Raw genomic sequence first — 19,677 nt, forward strand, 5'->3', positions numbered from 1 at the left:
TCTAGGATAGGCTTCGTCGTACATATGTACGAGAGCGCGTGGGAACATTGCCTTCCTTTTCCGCATGTTCGATAGATTGGACGCTTTTCTACGAGCATTCTCACACGTCGGAATTAACGGGCGAAAATTAGCTTATGTTAGGATGATTCAACCGGTATATATCGGTCGATCGTGTTTTAACGACTTCCTGGATGCGCTTGGCGTGAAGAAGAGTATTGGATTCAGAAATTTTACGCGCAACATCGAGATAGATGAATTATAGAAAATTATTATAGTGAGAATTTTTGAAATTTGGTTGCCTCTAATAAAGCCTGCGAAATTAGGTAAAATATGAGAAGAATTCATCTAATTGGATTTTAATTTTTCATAATTTCGCAATAAAATCTGTAAAATTGTAAAATATAAAAAAATACATTAATATAGATTTTTCGAGAGTGATAAAATTAAATGTGTAATATATGTGCGTGAGTGATTCTCGATATATTCTGACAGGAATATCCAGATAAAATTAATAATCGTCGACCAATCTGTAATAAATATGGCATCATTCAAAAAATAAAAAAAGAAGATTTTTACATTTAACGTAACAATTAATAATTAACCTTCTTAAATATTATTACATATATCACGATGATAATTATTTTTAATTATGCAATCAAATATTAATATTATATTTGCACAATCAAATATTAATCCCATAATTATTTTCCGTGCGTATTACATATTACATATAATACATATTTGTTTATATATTTGTTGCATTCGATATTGTATTGTTGCAAAGAAATTTAAAAAATATATCAAACAAGTCATATATATATATATTATGGCACACAATACTATTTAATATTTCTTATGTTTTATATGAATAAGATTTTTTTTTATTCGCGCTAATTCAGAGACCAAACGAGCGAGCATGAACGATTATAAACAAACGCTAGCACGAAAAAGTCGTTGATCATTAATCTTTTTATTATTCTAATAAAACAGTTTTTTTTATAAAAAATTTTTTTATATAAAATATTTTTTAATAACTTTATTTAATTAAAGCTCCTTCACTAATGTTCGCTGATATTTCTTCGTAATTTTTCGTTCGTTTGCTCCGAACTCGATTTGTAAGATCTGATAAAAAGTATATTCCACATAAAAACATACATATTTTAATCGATTCTGTAGAAAAGAGGCAGCACTGCGAAGGCTTTCACCTCCGTGACTCCGGAGTGCACATAGTATGATATGCATTTTATCCCGCATAATAGAAACGATCCAAGGAGCGACGACGAGAGCGTTTCAACTCCTCTCGTTAGCATGCATATTCCTCACGAAATATCCGCGATCCGCGCGCGGTCGGATCGAATAATAATGCATCGTGCCGCGAACCGCGAAGATCGAAACAATCGTTCGCGAGCAGAAACGAACACGGTAGATTTCCGTTGGCGATTCTCACGTTTCTCGAACGCTTGCTCGAAGCCGAGACCGCAGGTGTGAGAATCGGACGAAGGTGCGCTTATACAGAGAGCTGCTGAAAAGCTACAAGTATCAACTTCATTTACAATTCTTTTAATTATCTTTTTAACTTATCATTATCGAAAATTTCATTTAACGTTCATCGCTTATAATATTAAATTTATATTTTAATTCTCAATATTAAATATCTTTGTAATTATATAATACATGTGTCGCGTGAACATTTATATTTAGATGAAATGCAGTTAAATAGATAAGAATTTATCATCTCTTTTTTTCCCATATAAAACGAAAAAGAAAGGATTACTCTCTTTCAATCGTATATTAAAAAAATCTCTTTCAAACTTACATGTAGATGAAATGTAATTAAGTAGATAAGAATTTATTATCTCTTTATTTTTTTCTTGTAAAACGAAAAAGGAAGGATTACTTTCAATCGTTTATTAAAAGAGGCTCTTTTTCAAACTTATGTGTCTGTGAAGTACTTTCTTTACTCATTTTATATCCTTGACATAGTCTCAGAGTTTGCAAGTCAATGTAAAACGGAATTTTAACTAATTGAATTACAAGTAGCTAAAATTTATTGCTCCTTAATAAAAATGCAGAAAAGTTGTCTCAGGTCGATCGCATTCGAATTTATAATATCTCAAAAATTTTGCTAGGAATAACTTTCAAGGACATAGATTAAAATAATTAAATATAGCATATATATATATATATATATATATATATATATATATATATATATATATATATATACATACATATACATGCGCATGTGTTCGTGCTTTAAACAGGAATCCCGTATTAACATTTTAATCATTATTATTAGCTTTTAACTTTATATATGCACATATATACGTATATATATGTCCATACATAAATTCGTAATAGGATTCAGTACAAGAATATGCCCCAACCATCTCGATCCCCGACAATGTACATGTAGCTTTTCAACACTTTGTAGAGAGATGTAGGCGAGACGCGTGTTTTCGCGCACGTATAGAACTAACGATACCGGTGCAACAACTTTCTAGAGTGGTGGTGGCCCCCCCCCCCCCCAAAAAAAAAGGAAAAAGAGCAAGAGTATCAAAGTATCGGTGCGCCGACGAAAGACCGCGAGCTACCTGTCCTAAGTTTCGTTGAGAATACTCGCGAAATTGCGTAATCGGCGGCACAACAATGCCGATCGGCCCGGCCCGAGGAATCGATTTCGTAGAGAATTATTGCGTCGCTCCTCGGCACGTGCAGTTATGTACTCACCTCGTCCGCAAACCTGTCCGCGCACCCGATTTTTCCGAATGAGGATTCGTAATTTGCGTGATGTAACTCACCCGTCGTGGATAACTGCCGCGAGCGCGCGAATTTTGTCGCTCGGCTTTCGCGCGCCAACTGCGGCAACGTTCGCGCCGTTCGAGATATCGAATTCCCGTATGAATTGGAGGTATCAAATGTCCCGCGAGAATTTAATTTACCGCGGTTTTCGAAATTACGCGTAAAAATAAATGTTAATGACTGATTGCCGATGATTTAAACCGATTTCACCAAAACATTAATTAATTTTAGTCTTACTAATCCTTTATTTTCTTTTAGTTATAAATCTAAGAGGGATAAAAAATCGATTAAACTTAAAATTTAAATTAGACAAAATTTGAGTAAAAATTCAATATATATCAATTAAATATTATATAATTAAATATTATATAATTAATTAATTAAATATTACATAATTATTTTTTAATGTCGTTATAATTCGTGAACAAATTGTCGAAACTTATTTTTAATATATAAATTGATTTATTCACTTTTAATTAAAAAGAATAACAATCAAATGGAGATTAATTGCAAGATTGTAATATCTTAAAAAATGTGTGTATTTTTGCTATAACAAATATTAGAAACGCATATATATATATATATGATATCAGAGGAAATATTTCGAGAATAATAGTGAATAGGAAAAATTGAGTGAAGAAGAAAAACAAATATAAAAACACTCACTTGCTGCTATAACACACTTTATCAAAATCTAGCCGTTTGAAACAGTTCTAGTCTTCCTTTTTCTCCTTCTGTTTCCTCTTTTCGATTCGAAGATACCACGAAGAATCACGCGTGAGGTAATTCGCGCGCCACGTACGTGTTTAAGCTAGATAGAGGCACGTCGTCGTCGTCGTCGTGAGGAACGTTAACGGCTACCTGTCCGATTCTTACTGCGACGATCCACTTTGATAATTACAGCGATGCAAACGGTTGCAAACGGTGTATATTTTCAGGGGATCCACATCGGATAGGCGAGTTAGGAGGATGGCAGGAAAGAGGGAGATGGGGGAGAGGAAAAGAGGCTCCTGCCGGAGAATACCGTTCTGTGCAAATGCCAGTCCGCCCTCTCGCGTACGCACAGCTGATTATCGATTAATATAGTTGTTGATTCCACGCTTGCAAGGAGCTTCATTGAATTATTCTTCCGATTGAACGGACAAATCGCGTGGGTAGCTGCTTTCTGTCTCTATCTCTGTCACTAATCCCTCTTCCTCTCTGTCTATCGTAAGGTATGCTTATTTTACGAGCACGAACATCGATGATGTTAGCTTTGGCGCGCACTTCCTCCTTTATATAATAGAGTTACGAGGCAAGATTACAAAAGGAGGTTCGAGTCATAGAGATCGCGCGGTGATTCGGATCCACACAAGGAATCAAGAAAGCATCGATAAAGATCTCTCAATTTTCCAAGAAGGACACAAATTGTGTGAGTTTCTCCAGCTGCTCCTCCGTCAGACAGATCTTGTCCGACTGATTGTATTGTTCCTCGTCGATCTGTTTGCATGGTTGCACTATAGTACCGTCGACGGTCCAGCCCCTGTCAATAGCGGCTTGTCGCGCCTCGTCCAACGACATTCCGCTCATTGTCGCCATGGTCGTCAAGTTTAACGAGGAGTATGCCTTTGATATCAGCCTCATCACTCGTTCTCGAACGTGGTCTGCAAAAATCGGGGGCGAATCGGGGATTCCAAATTAGCGCGAATCCTCTTGTTTAACGAAGAGCAAGAAATTTGAATAAAGAATTCCAACGACTGTATAGATTCTGTTCGACTAATTGATTATCGATAGGCGTTGTAAGTGGTAATTATGTATAAACGGTGGATTTAATAATAATTGATTGTCTTTAATTATAATAAGGTACATATTTAGTCTTTGCTTCTACATATGTAGGACACATAAAAAGATGTAATGATATCAAATTTATTAAAATATCAAATCTTACTAAAACTTACTAAATGATAACTACAATAAGAGATTTAGAATTTTAATTATTTAGAAAATAGTATATTTCGATTAATACGACTTTTAACAATTTTGGATTATTATTATTATTGTAATGGATAATCTCTGCACAATCGCGAACATTATACATCACTTTTTTTCAGTTTTCTCTTTGATGACGTTATGTATAATATTAAAAATTCTAACACACAGTGGCATACAAAAAAAAAATAATTTGATGATTTCACATCGATTATTATTATCTAATTCTAATTACTATTTTATTAAAGGGGCATACTCGTTCAAAATTTCAAAAAATAAAAAATGCCGGCGTGTTGAAAAAATTTTTTTTTTGTTTGTTTTTCATGCACAGTGTGCATGAAAACATAAATCTGCAAATATTCGTATAACTTAAAAAAAAAAAAAAAAAAAAAAAAAAAAAAAAAAAAATGTTTAGCTGATAATTTTTATTTAAGTAGTTAATAAAATTGTATTAATATTGTAAAAAAATTAAAAATTTTTATCAGTCGTTGCGCTGCAAAAAGATCTAAAAAAATGTACTCATTTTCGAGGTTTCAAACGAATATGCGCCTTTAAAAGAACGTGGAAAAATTTTCGTTATTTTATTAATCTTTTATTGTTTTATATTAACTTACCTTTTAGAGCTGTCATAATGTTCTTGACATCTTCGCTCCATTCTACATTGAGAGCCGCGTGTACCGCGGGCCAATTGCGTTGCCACATGCGTTGTCCTACAATCCATATTCGTCTGAGATCCTCATGAGTGGCTTTCATATCCGAGGGGATTCGTTGCCAGACGTACTTCGCGTTGTACCTATGATTGTCGCTCGTTTCATTCAAATAAACAAAATTATAGGTCGATCGATAAACAGATCCGGCGCGTTCTTTCGGGCATTTCATGCGTGATGCACCGTACAAAAATAAAATAGGCTGCCGATTTTAGCAGAATAATACAAGTTTTATGTGTGCGCCAGAAAAGAAACAAGATATCTCGCAACTTTGGACCAATATACCATAAAGAATTATAAAAATCACAATGTAAAGAGACAACAAATGTCATCATAAATAGATCTAATGAGTTTTAAGACCTCCAAAATACAATAGTAAATGAAAGAATATTTCTATTGTCTTATTAGCAGGCAGATATAAATATGAATAAGATATAGAGAAATAACCATTTTATAAAATAAAGCATCCCAAAAAAGTGAGATGCAAACAAGAAGCAAAAGCTTCTAAAAGTATGTCAAAAAATAGGAGACATACTATAAAGAAATAGTTCAGTAATTATTTTATGGTAAAACATTTAGCGATAATAATATAAGTCAATACAATTAATGATTTAATCAATCTGTCGACCTAATATAATATACAAATTCAAAAATATGCTTTACTATTATTTTACTGTCTTCCATTGTTACTGTACCTCATTAAATTATATAATATATATATTCAATATTACAATATGAAAAAACCCAATATTTAAAATATAGATTGGATATCAATTTGCCTATGCTAATCCATACATACAAATTGCATATCCTATCTAATTTTATTATTAATGAAGCAATAGAAAAGATTATTAAGATACCAAAAAACAAAACATATAATATTCTTCGTGAGAAATAATTTGGATGCGTGTGCCTTTCTCTACTCACAAATCATTCTGATGGAGATAGACAGCTAGCAATCGCATGTAAGCTTGTGCAGTTAGAACTCCAGTCGTGGGCTGAAACGAGTGATTCACTGAAATTATTTTTCACGCTCATCTCTTCAATTATGGAGCAACATTTCAGCCAAAATGTAGTTTGTCATTAAATGCAAGCACGTAAGAAGAATTGAATATAAATTGGCGCCATAACCTACAAAACGCTTTTTTAATACAGTTTTGAAACTCATTGAAACTCACCTCCAATTCGCTCATTTCTAGTTCGTTCATCAATGTGTTAAGCTCGGCTGTACAATTGAGCACCATGACGACGGTTTCGTTTATTATTTCAACGATAATAATGACACAAAATTTCAAAAATACGCCGACATAAAAATCATCGAGCACGATAACCGCGAACACAACATAAGATGGATACAGAGTGAAATCAGCTGATACGTACGAAGTTGAATGCAGTAGCATCGATATTACAGATTATAGCTCCCAAGAAAGTTTGAAATCTCTTTATCGACAATATTTATATCCACAAATATCCTCTTTATCGATTATTGATATAATCATTTAAATGTGGAACTAAAAAGAACGAACATTTCTCACTCGCGTTTTCCTCTCTATGTTTATGTCAATTTTTATTTATTTCATGACATGTTTGTTCCCTCCAGCCGTCTCTTCCTCGACTCTTTCTCGTTCTCGCATCACGCATCACTGTGGCAATATAGTGGAGAAGTGTAACATCCTGTTTCGGAACATTATAGTAATAGATGACAAGATAAAACGGCAATATAATTACCCTGGCGAGATGTGAGTCGCGAGATGTAATTAATGTAAATATCTTAGAAGTGCTAAGAATACCGGAATAATATGACAATGACATGGAAGCGGATTAATGAGCAGTTAGGAGTAGGTGAGGAATATATAGTTTATGTGTAAGATTAATAACCCTCTGCACTGCGAAATATTCCAACATCCTGGGAGGTGCCCCCGAGAGTTCAGATTTTCGTTACATCGCGTCTGACATTCGAGTGGGCTCTCCACATTTTTGTAGAGTTTTGTGTGCTGAATCTTTGATATATTTTATGTATGTGACATTTCGTATATTTTCAATATTTATGACATTACGTTAATCAACTAATGTAAATGGATGCATTATTTCATTTATAAATACCATAATCATGTTTAAATTAGAATTGATTGAAAATTATTTTATTGTCATAAATATCGAAAAATAATATTATTTTTAATGCTGTTAAGCAAAATACTTTACATGTTGATGTATGTTGATTATTTATAAAGAAAAAGAGAATGTTATATCATTGCATTGTACATTTTTGTGTGTTTCTATATATTACATTAGTACATTAGTTTTAGAATATATAAAATATATTTATATATTTTAAATTATAAAAATATTTTTAAGTTATAACAAAATTAAGCAGATAATTTGTCAGACTTCATTAATGGACATTCACATCAAGTTTTAATAAAAATTATAATTTTGAAATTAATGTAGATTTAAAATACAATTTTATCAAGATATTCAAAAGCATATAAAGTCAGAAAAAAATATTAAAATGCCAAAATGAGATATATTTTATCATTTTATTTAGCCATCCATAATTTTGCGCATTCAAACCCACACACAATACGTTTAACAGTCGGAGAGGTTGTACAGATAACTGAAGAGTGTGGAGATTGGTATTATGGCCGCAGCAAGTTTAAAGGCACATGTGGAATTTTTCCAAAATCCTACATATATATCTTACAGAAATCAACACATATGGATAATTTAGTACATGAAATCACTAATGTTTTAAGAGAATGGGGACATCATTGGAAGTATTTATATGTAGTATGCATATATTTTTTATAATATAGCTATATATATAGCTTAAATTTGTCTAGAAATTAAAAATATATAGATATAACTATATAATTTATATACATATATAGACACACTCTGAACACTTCAAGACAATGCAGCAACAAATTTTGGATGCAATAGGATACAGAAGCAAGATTTTAAGTGGTACTTTAACAGTAGATGAATTGAAAGATATGAAAAGATTAGCAACAGCAAGGATAGACACTGGAAATCAACTATTGGGTCTGGACATGGTAGTTCGAGACGAGCATGGAAACGTTTTAAATCCTGAAGAAACAAGCACTATCCAATTATACTATCATCATGAGACTGCTGCAGAAAGAATAAGAAAGGCATCTAATGATACCAAAAAAAAGTTGCATAAGCCACAAGTACCTGTATATTCACATATCTTTTTTGTCAGTGTGAGAAATTTTGTATGTAAAATGGCAGAGGATGTAGAGCTACTATTGACTTTATATGACGGTAGAGAGATGAAAGCTATCACGGAAAATTATGTAGTATCGTGGAGCAAAGAGGGACTTGCAAGAGATATTGATCAGTTACACAATCTTAGAGTATTGTTTACGGACCTTGGTTCTAGAGATTTGACGAGGGACAAAGTTTATTTAGCTTGTTATGTAATTAGAGTGGGTGGTATGGAAGCCAAAGAACCAGATCACCGACGCTCGAGTGTTGCACAAAATAATCAGAATAAATCCAAGAGCACGGAAAATATGAGGAGACCATTTGGTGTAGCCGCGATGGATATCACTCTGTTTATTACTGGCAAACTCGAGGGAGATGTTGAACAACATCATTTTATACCTTTTATACAGTAGGTACTTATTTGAGATAGGTATCTTGGTTTTATGAGACTCAATATTTTTGTAAAATTTATAGTTGAAATGTCAAAGAAAAGCATTATAATAATTCTTGGAAAATTAAGATAGAATTGTTTTGTTGGTTTCCTTGTTTTTTGTTTCATATGTTGTGAGAAAGACAGTCTCGATGGTACATTACGTAGAATTATCTCACAGAAAGAAGCAAATATTCAAAGACATATCAATGGCAATATCACCAATATCACAGGTGGACAAGGATTATGGACGAGTTTAAAATTGTTAAGAGGCGATCCAAAGCAAGTGAGTCGAGAAATAAAGTTATTTTTCTATATAATTGTATAACTTATGTATTGTTGTGTTTGAGATAAAAATTATCTCTAATATTGAGCACTTACATAGGTACGTGACGAAAATCCACATTTGGTCCTCGGTAACGTTGCAATTGCACGTAAAATGGGATTTCCAGAAGTTATTTTGCCAGGTGACGTACGCAACGATCTGTATCTGACTTTAATTAGCGGTGAATTTAGCAAAGGCTCAAAATCTACAGACAAAAATGTAGAAGTAACGGTTAGTATAAGAATTTAAATAGAAAATATAATAATTGTTTTTATATATATATATATATATATATATATATATATATATATATATATATATAAGAATATATATGTTAAGCATTTATAATATGATTTTTAACAGGTTAAAGTATGTAATGAACATGGCATAGCAATTCCTGGAGTCATGACATTAGGTGGCGGCGCGTTCCCAATTGACGAGTATCATAGCGTTATTTATTATCACGAAGACAAGCCTAGATGGTGTGAAACATTCAAGATTGCCATACCTATAGAAGAATTTAAGCAGGCTCACTTAAAGTTTACATTTAAGCATCGCAGTTCTAATGAAGCAAAAGATAAGTCTGAGAAACCATTTGCTTTAAGTTATGTTCGATTAATGCAACGTAATGGCACAACTCTGCAAGACATACAGCACGAATTGTTGGTTTACAAATTAGAGCAAAAAAAGTACGAGGAAAGTGATATATCTTATTTTAAATTGCCATCAACACGTGGAGAATTGGTACATCTATTTATTTATTGAAGAGATAAAAGAAATTTCATATATTTTTAAACGTTACTTTTCAAACGTTACCTTTTTTTTATTTAGGCTGAATTAAACATAGAAAAGAAGCCAAGTTTAGGATCATTAACATTAAGCAGCAAAGATAGTTTTTTAATAGCAACCAATATTTGCTCAACTAAATTAACCCAGAATATAGATTTATTAGGTTTACTTAATTGGGCATCGCACAATACTGGCTTAAAGGAATCTTTAGCTGCTTTAATGAAGGTTGATGGGGAGGAAATAGTGAAGTTTCTGCAGGTAAAATAAAATTCTAGTGAAATTACATGTATAGTAAAATTATGTTTGGATGAGAATAATTATATTGAGTAGCATTATCTTTCACAGGATGTTTTGGATGCTTTATTTAACATCTTAATGAGTAATTCGGACAGTGATGTCTATGACGACATGGTTTTTGAGTGCCTTTTATATATTATTGGGCTTGTGTCCGATAGAAAGTATCAGCATTTCCAACCAGTATTAGATTTATACATTTCTGAAAGTTTCTCTGCGACTCTTGCATATAAAAAATTAATTGCAGTATTGCGTAAGCGTATAGATAACGTCGGCAACAACGATGGTCAAGAACGTGATTTATTGCTTAAAACAATGAAAAGTCTGCAATACTGCATGAGGTTTATTGTCGAATCTCGTCTTTTATTTACTGAGTATGTTTTATTTATTATTATCCTAAATATCTAAAAGACAATGCAATAAATATAGCTATAATATATTCATTCTTGATTGAAGACAAATATACATAATTTTGATTAAATATTATAATTTTCTTTCAAAGATTAAATCAAGATGAAGAAGAATTTTCACAAACATTAACTGATTTATTACGATCTATTGTTAATCTCATGAGTCACGAAACAGATGGAACTTTGTTGGTTCAAGGAGCTTGCCTCAAATATCTACCTACAACAATACCTCATTTATTAAGGGTTTATAGCGGCAAGCAATTGAGTACAGTTCTAACAGATTTACTTGTGACTCTACCAACAGGTAGATTAACTAAGCAGAAAATGATGACGGTCAATGATATTGTTCATAGTCCACTTTTTTTAAATGTGGAGTGTAGAGCAATTTTATTGCCGAGAATTACCATACTCGTGAGAGACTTATTGGAGGCTAAAGAGGAGGTAAGATGTCATAAGGTGTGCTCTTTTCTAATGCTACAATTTCCTATAATCTAATTTAAATGAATTGGAATGTTCACACATTACTCTTATCTATGTTTCACAAGAAATAATGTCAATTCATCACATTTATACATTTTCACGATACTTTTCAAAGAATCATAATTATATACATTTGCATAACTAAAATTAATTAATTAAATATAAATTTTTACTTTCATTTAATATCGTGATAAATGTCATTTGTGCTTTCCGTACAGCCTGCGATCCTTCCGCCACGCATCTTTCTACATAAATTTTACCATTTTTTTTTTTTTTTTTTTTTTAAGGATGTCTTTTTATTTTTTAAGTCATAGCTTATTTATTAGAATATTTTTTAATACTAAACTGTCAATCAAATTTTCACATTATTATTATTATTATTATTATTATTTTTTATATATTTTTTTATATTAAAGGAAAAAAATAATATTATTTAGCTGTAATTTTTCAGAATGTGTACAACAATAATGAAAATTATTGTGTTATTTGAAAATATAATATTGAAAGAGACATCCTTTTTACTTACTCTCTCAGTAAAGCATGTAAGAGTAAATACATTTGTATTAAAATAATAGAACTTCGAATGTGGCATGTGTTTGTAAAGTAATATGTTACTGCATAATATTTATTCTGCATTTTATATAATAGGCATTTAGATATACTATTATTTATACTATTTAATTTGTGATATCTTCTTTGATTTATTATTTTTTTATTATAATAGAAATTTTTGAACGTTTTATAATTTATATAATCCATTAATGAATAATATAAAAATATGAAATACTTGTAAGAGGAAAATTATTATTATTAGACAAAAATGCTAAATTTTTCTTTTTTTTTCTGATCTATTTTATTCATAATTTTTTTTTATATTAGCATACTGCTTTTTATTGTTAATGAGAAGCTGCATCTTTAGTGCATGCAGTTTTACATTCACATTGGTGTCGGGAATTTTCAGAAATGTAATTGTATATGTCTTTAGAAAATGGTATTTTTTTCCAACTAACAAGGGTTATTTCATTTTTTTTTTTTTTTTGTGTACGGTTTGGTTTTGGTTAATGGCGTTTAAAGGGGCTATCGAGTACGCCTGGAAAGAGCGTGGCGAAGGTAGCCAGGCTGCTCGGCGAAAATCGGCATCGGCTCAACCAACATCGCGGCTATTCCGAAGAGGTAATTTTTGCGATAAATGCAGGAAATTTCAAAATATACGCAAATAAATAGTGCGTTTTTCACGGCGTTATATGGTACATTTTGAAATTGCTTAATACATTATTAACACAGAACTTTGCATTTATGCCTGTGTGTTGTGTTGTATTATATTTTATGATTTAGAATCAATGATTCGCGTTATATATGAATTAGTTTTTTGTGTGAATGTATAGTATGCAGAGAATATACATCATATTATATGGACTAATTTAGACACATATAGATTTATATATCTACTAATTTTTATATTTTATAGAAATAGATATATCCAACCCATCTACTTTTTAAATCTGTCTTTTTGTTCCTATAGGTGGAATTATGCGTCAAAATATTGTCTGACATTCTGGAACTGACTTTTAGAAAAGATATAGGTAGTACAGTTTCAGATGTTAAGGAGATAATGTTAACTGCATTACGCACTATTATACAAACTGTTATATCAATGGATAGGGAAAATCCTTTAGTTGGAAATTTAGTATCAGTCATGTTGGCGATATTCAGGTATTTTTAAGATCTTAAATTAATTATAAAAAAAGAATATCGAAAGAAGAATATGGAGGAAACTCTATCTTTCTTTGTGCAATCTTTTTCAGACAAATGACACAACACCATTATGAAGTGTACATCAATCATTTTGGAACAAGAATTGATTTACTCGATTTTCTTATGGAGATATTATTAGTCTTTAAAGATTTAGTTTCTAGAAGTGTGTTTCCAGGAGACTGGTGTGAAATGATTATGCTTCAAAATAGCGTTATTCTAAAATCATTACGATATTTTTCGGGCACAATTAGAGATTATTTTTTCACCGAATTTGAGCATCAAGCATGGTCAAATTTCTTTCATTGTGCTATTGCTTTTTTAACTCAACCTGCCCTACAGTTAGATACATTTACACCAGCAAAACGAAACCGCATTATTGCGCGTTATAACGACATGCGTAGGTACGTTTCTTATAAAAATAATAATTATGCAAATATTTCAAAACTCAAATAGAAAGAATGCTATTTAAACAGATGCATGATCCTTAGTTAATAATATATTATATGTATAAATATTTTTATTAAATGGCATAAATTGATAAGATGAAAATAATATCACATCTTCTTTGTGTAATACTTTACAGAGAAACTGCATTTGAAATCCGATCAATGTGGTTCAATTTAGGGCAACACAAAATACTTTTCGTGCCTGCTTTAGTCGGCGCAATTCTTGAAATGGCGTTAATACCTGAAACTGAATTGAGAAAAGCTACAATACCTATCTTCTTCGATATGATGCAATGCGAATATTATAGTTCACGTATAGTGGAAGGATATGGCGATACCAAACGTGATCCTGCTCACATCAAAGCTAATTTTATAGAATATGAAAATGAGATGATTGCAAAACTGGATATCTTGGTATAGTTTTTGCATCATTTTATACATTGAAATCAAGAGTGGTTGCAATTTAAATCTGCTTCACTAATAACGTCAATGAAAGATTATACTTCATCAAAGAATCTTTTTTACAGGTAGAAGGAGGCAGAGGTGATGAACAATTTCGTGTGCTTTGGACTCATGTTATGGGTTCTTTGTGTGAAAAACATTCCACAATGCGAGAACAAGGCTTACGCTTCGTAGACACTATCGCTAAGCTTATGGAACGCTTGTTGCAATATCGGGATATTATTCATGCAGAGTCCCAAGAACATCGTATGCTTTGCACTGTAAATTTATTAGAATTCTATTCCGAAATTAATAGAAAGGAAATGTATATCAGGTAAATGCAAAAAATATTTTAATAATTAAATTCAAATGTTTTAACCATCTATTTTAAGCTTGATTAAATCAATATAATGAATCTAAATCTTTTATATATAATGTTTAATATAACATAAATATATATTTATTTAAATATATATTAAGTTTTCTTTACATTACAGGTACGTGAATAAGCTATGTGAATTACATTTAGAATGCGATAATTACACAGAAGCAGCTTATTCTTTGAAACTCCATAGTCAATTATTAGCATGGAGCGATCAACCTTTACCACCTTTGCTGATATCACACAGGTAATATCACCAAATTTAGAATTAATTAAATAACCAAATATTTTCATACATTAAGCTTGTACTGCGTTAATAATGCGTTCTAATAAAATAAATATTAAAATATTATATTATTTTTTTATAGATATCCATTATGCCAAACACATCGTGAACTGAAAGAAGCATTATATAATGATATTATCGATTATTTTGATAAGGGAAGAATGTGGGAATGCGCTCTTACCGTTTGCAAAGAACTAATATCGCAATATGAAGAAGAAACATTCGATTATTTGCAACTGTCTGTATTATTGAGACGCATGGCAAAATTCTATGATTGCATAGTCAAACAGTTAAGACCTGAACCAGAATACTTTAGAGTTGCATATTACGGCAGAGGACATCCTGCTTTTCTTCAAAATAAAGTATTTTGACATATTTAATAAATATACATATTTTCGATCATATTTTATACTTGCTTTTATTCTTTTAACAAAGTAATTTATTTGTCATAGGTATTTGTCTATCGAGGAAAGGAATATGAACGACTTAGTGATTTTTGTTCAAGAACATTGAATCAGTTACCGAATGCAGAGCAAATGAACAAATTATCTCCACCCACCACAGAAATGCTGGAATCCAATCATCAATATGTGCAAATCAATAAGGTAGAGCCATTAATGGATGAAAAGAGACATCGTCTAAGTGGTAAACCAGTTACTGCAGAAGCAGTTTTAAGGTATTCAATAGTATATTAAAGTAATTAAATATAATATATGTGACATTTTATTAACTTGCTATTAATTTTAGATATCATCGTGTGAATGACGTGCAACGCTTTAGATTTTCAAGACCTGCACCGAGAAAAGAAATTATTGCAATAGCTAATGATAAAGAAAAGGAAATAAATGCTGGCATTAATAATAGCAATGAATTTGCGTCGTTATGGTTAGAAAGAACAGTGCTTGTGACAAGCTACCCATTGCCGGGAATTCTTCGATGGTTTCCTGTGACGTCTAGCGAGACATATTTAGTCAGTCCATTGAGAAATGCAATTGAAACTATGGAAGCTACGAATATAGTACTACGTGATCTTATTATTGCTCATAGGTTTGATATCTTTTTGTAACTAAAGTCGATATAAAAATATGATAGAATGTAATTAGGTTATTTTTGTTCACTTACATTATGAATTTTTAGATAACTATTATTTTCTTCATACTTATTGCAGAAGCGATCCCAGTCTTCCATTAAACCCCTTAAGCATGAAATTAAATGGTATATTGGATCCAGCTGTTATGGGTGGTATTGATAACTATGAAAAGGCTTTTCTCAATGTAGAATACAAAGATAGTCATCTAGAAGAAAGTTCAGATCTTCTTAAGTTAGAAGGACTTATTGCGGAGCAAATTCCCTTACTCAGTATAGGACTCCAGTTACATAAAGCACGAGCGCCCACCGAATTGGCACCATTTCATCAACGTTTAGAACAATGTTTTGTGTCGATGCGCAATCAAGTAGAAACTAAGTACGGAAAGAGGGTAAGTTAATTTAATTATTCAAGTCAATAGTTATAAACGCACTTTTCCGAAATCTATAATTTTTTTATTTTATAACACACAGACATGTGATTTGCAAATTGAAAGCCTAACACAGACCGTAACCATGCGAAGACCACCAACTTCAAGAGGGGATAATCACTGCCTGTCCGAATCAAATATGAATAATTCAGAGTAAGTTATAAATTCTATTAATTTTCGCATAAGCGTATGTTTGTCATTTTATTAACAAGTTTATCGTAACTAACAAAAATAATTGCTGCATAGCATGCTATTGCTACATCACAATTGTCATTATTGAAATAAGGCAATATTTCAAAACATATTACTAATCTATTCATATAAAAAGCTACATTTTATATCTAATTCTTTTAAATTAACTTTATTTCTGTTAAATTACATAACAATACAAATATCCTATGGAATATGTTTTTAAACAATATTTATTATAAGTAAAAACAGTATGTGTGATATACAGGATGTCCAGGTTCAAGCACGACTGATCTGTGACACCCTGTGTCAATTTTAAAGTAGTTATATTTTGTAATTACCCCGTTCAGCTATATAATTCACTCCAGGATATCCTCACTTACAAGATCTCAAGTTGCAACGTTCAAGTCACTTGCATCGTTCAATTTTAACAACAGCACACCCACCAGTGGTGTTCAAAACATCAATTTGTCAAGGTAAAGTCATACTAGTGTGTAACTTAGTCTCAGCACTAACTAAGAATTAAATCAATCACTTCTCTTTATTTAGATGAGTTAATATGTAATAAATTCTAATTATTTCTATGCGGAAGCATTAGATACATATTTGGATCTTTTTTGATAGATATATTAAAAACCCCAACTTCTAAAAAAAAATTGTTAGTAAATTTTTACTAATTGGATGCGCGAATTTATTTAATATTTATCATTAGAATCACAGTTATATTTCTAAAGAGAGTAACATAAAATGCCGTTTTAGAGCACATGATAGAAAAGAATGCAATATGATTTCAGGAATATCGCTGTTGGACCTGATAAGCTCTCGCATAATGCCTTATTATCCTTTCTTCGCACTTAACATTCCTGTTGTATATTTTTGTTTTTTATTTATATTTTCCAGTTATTTCATTCCTTTATACAATATAGGAAATATGAATTAATATATATTTTCCCCGCATATATGTGCATTAATTTGTGTAATTTATGTTACTTTTTATACATATGTGTTTTGAGGGTGGGTAGTATAATATATCATAAAAACTAAAATTAAATAGAAGTAACTAAAAAATTGATAAACAATATTTTAAAAATAATAGATTTGAAATGCAGACTACAATTTTGCTTTATCATTTTGCTTCTGTAGAATGGAGATGTAACGAGACAATAAGAAAACTGTTTTTCATGCTGGATAGCTATATTCCCCTTTATGTGATAGAAATTATACATTACGTAAAATAGGATAATCTTAAATGTATACCGAAAACGTATTGGTTTCTTTAAATTAACGACTTTACATCTTCTATTTCTATTTATTCCGCTTCTCATCTGCATGGTTCTGTTTTGCATTTTTCACAATATCATTATAAATTTCCCTGGAATATATATCTTCTTCAACTGGCAATCTACTAAACTTTCTACGTCTACAATAACTACGATAGGTAATTAAAAATATGCACTTGTTACAGACTGTTGCAAAGTTCAAGTGACATTGCTATTATTAGGATTATTACATTTTTTTTATCAGATATCTGATATCCTATCATGATAATAAAAATATAAACATAGCTTGCAAAATATTCTTTTAATAATTATAAACTAATTTACTCAATCGTGAAATTTTATCATTTATCTATACTATATCAACTCTATTCTATTTTCTATACCTCATTTCTAGCAATGAGTTATATTTTTTTCAATCGTTAATATATAGGTATCCGCTTTTATCTATCTATCTCTGGTTTTACAAACTTGTTGGTAATCGCGTCGCCTTCAATCGCAAATATTTTCAACTTACAGGAACAACTCCATGCGTTCGCATATTTTGTCAACGGCCTCTTTGCAAAAGGCATTGGGAAATCCTTATCCGGGAACATACAAGAAGAAGGATACGAAGCGTAGAAGTTCGCGAAAGAGCGATTCCGCCACAGTGACGAAAAGCGATCAACCAACCAGCCAGTGGTACACTACGGCCGAAATATCTCATAGTTCAGTGTCTTCCGTTACGTCATTGATATCTAATTTACATTCGACACCTGTATTCGAATTACGACAAGAGGTAACAAGTTTATGAGCATTTAACATAGCCTTTTTATTTTTTGTAATATTAAAATAGAGATATACGCGCCTGTTTGCATAGCTCACACCAAAACGTCCTCTGAGATCAGAAGCGGAGAAAGAACGTAGAATGAGTAATCGTTGGTCCGGACAATCTCAGCACTATCTAAGGAACATTAATAACGAATTAGAACCTAGCAATTTGGGAAAGGGAAATAGAGATAGCGTCGGCACGACCGACAGTACAGCATCCGAGGACGATCCGCCGCCACCTCTGCCGATTAAAATGCGCGAGGCCGATTATTGTAATCTTCCGGAGGACTTGTCCTCTAATCAGTGTCTAGCTAGTAGTACTTTGAATAACCTAAACAAATCTTCAGGATTGTGGAAGAATAAGTTGCCGACACCTACTGATGATGATTTAGACAGTCATTCTAATAAACCGCCGACGCCTCCACCGAAACCGAAAAGACCGATTAATAGTTTGCATAAGATCGTTTTTTCTTCTAACGATGTCGAAACTTCACATATCGAGGATTCGTCGTCTGCGTAACATAACGTAAAATCCTGTAGATGTTTTATCGATCTTGCCGAGAGTTGTGAGCATAACAAGTGTCCATCCACGTTTATAATACGCGCGTTTTTCTGTTATTCGCGTTTATTTCTATATCGTTGATCTTTAAAAGAGTTACCATTCTCTTAGAGTTAGCATTCTAATATATTTCTTTGTGCCTTTCTTTCGCGATTTAGGATAAGCGAGTTTAGTATACGCTATTACCATATACGAAATATCTAACAGTAGAACAGAAAGTTACATTATTCATACTGAGAGCGAGCAATGTTATTGACAAAAATATTCAAAAATTAATATGGATTTAACAGCATTTTATAATTTCGCAGTGCATATTTGACAAAGACTATAATGATGAATGATAAACTAATATATATCAATGTCATTGCCTTATTTTTATTCTAGTATACAGTTCTAGTATAGAGCTTCGCGCTTTATTCGAAAAATTCAATGTTTTTATAATATTAACATGAATCAAATAGAATTTGCGCTTATAAAGATAAAAATTGCAAGGTTTGCTTTTAACAACTTTTAACAACTCTAAATGAGCTTATTTTTTCGAATATTTAAATATTATTTGATTTTACATGCTTGCTATAACAT

General features: G+C 31.5%; 2 protein-coding genes across 8 annotated transcripts; one reads left to right on the plus strand and one right to left on the minus strand.

Moving 5' to 3' along the window:
* Nucleotides 1-3,323: 3,323 nt before the first annotated feature.
* On the minus strand, nt 3,324-6,839 carry Csn8 (COP9 signalosome subunit 8). Of its 2 annotated transcripts, none has more exons than XM_070293966.1 (4): nt 6,656-6,839; nt 6,405-6,475; nt 5,385-5,563; nt 3,324-4,445 (listed from the first exon to the last, which is right to left on the minus strand). In XM_070293966.1, the coding sequence occupies exons 1-4, from the start codon at nt 6,719-6,721 to the stop codon at nt 4,186-4,188; spliced, it is 576 nt and encodes a 191-aa protein (XP_070150067.1). In that variant the 5' UTR covers nt 6,722-6,839; the 3' UTR covers nt 3,324-4,185. The 2 variants fall into 2 exon arrangements, with proteins under 2 accessions (XP_070150067.1, XP_070150069.1); XM_070293968.1 differs by having other exon boundaries at nt 6,405-6,492.
* Nucleotides 6,840-7,015: 176 nt separating this feature from the next.
* Nucleotides 7,016-19,502, plus strand: Mbc (myoblast city). Of its 6 annotated transcripts, none has more exons than XM_070295083.1 (23): nt 7,022-7,319; nt 8,023-8,264; nt 8,366-9,114; nt 9,268-9,421; nt 9,521-9,691; nt 9,824-10,204; nt 10,292-10,507; nt 10,595-10,917; nt 11,046-11,409; nt 12,508-12,606; nt 12,956-13,146; nt 13,239-13,589; nt 13,772-14,048; nt 14,162-14,409; nt 14,573-14,704; nt 14,826-15,105; nt 15,196-15,419; nt 15,491-15,790; nt 15,912-16,221; nt 16,304-16,413; nt 16,836-16,925; nt 18,246-18,504; nt 18,586-19,502. In XM_070295083.1, the coding sequence occupies exons 1-23, from the start codon at nt 7,277-7,279 to the stop codon at nt 19,054-19,056; spliced, it is 5,985 nt and encodes a 1,994-aa protein (XP_070151184.1). In that variant the 5' UTR covers nt 7,022-7,276; the 3' UTR covers nt 19,057-19,502. The 6 variants fall into 6 exon arrangements, with proteins under 6 accessions (XP_070151187.1, XP_070151184.1, XP_070151181.1 ...); XM_070295080.1 differs by having other exon boundaries at nt 7,023-7,319; nt 16,818-16,925; XM_070295081.1 differs by having other exon boundaries at nt 7,023-7,319; nt 11,046-11,394; nt 16,818-16,925.
* The last annotated feature ends 175 nt before the right edge of the window (nt 19,503-19,677 follow it).

This window comes from Polyergus mexicanus, unplaced genomic scaffold (genome assembly GCF_030449975.1).
Source record: "Polyergus mexicanus isolate NDT 795.1 unplaced genomic scaffold, iyPolMexi1.0 SCAF_4, whole genome shotgun sequence".
Taxonomy (NCBI): Eukaryota; Metazoa; Arthropoda; class Insecta; order Hymenoptera; family Formicidae; genus Polyergus; species Polyergus mexicanus.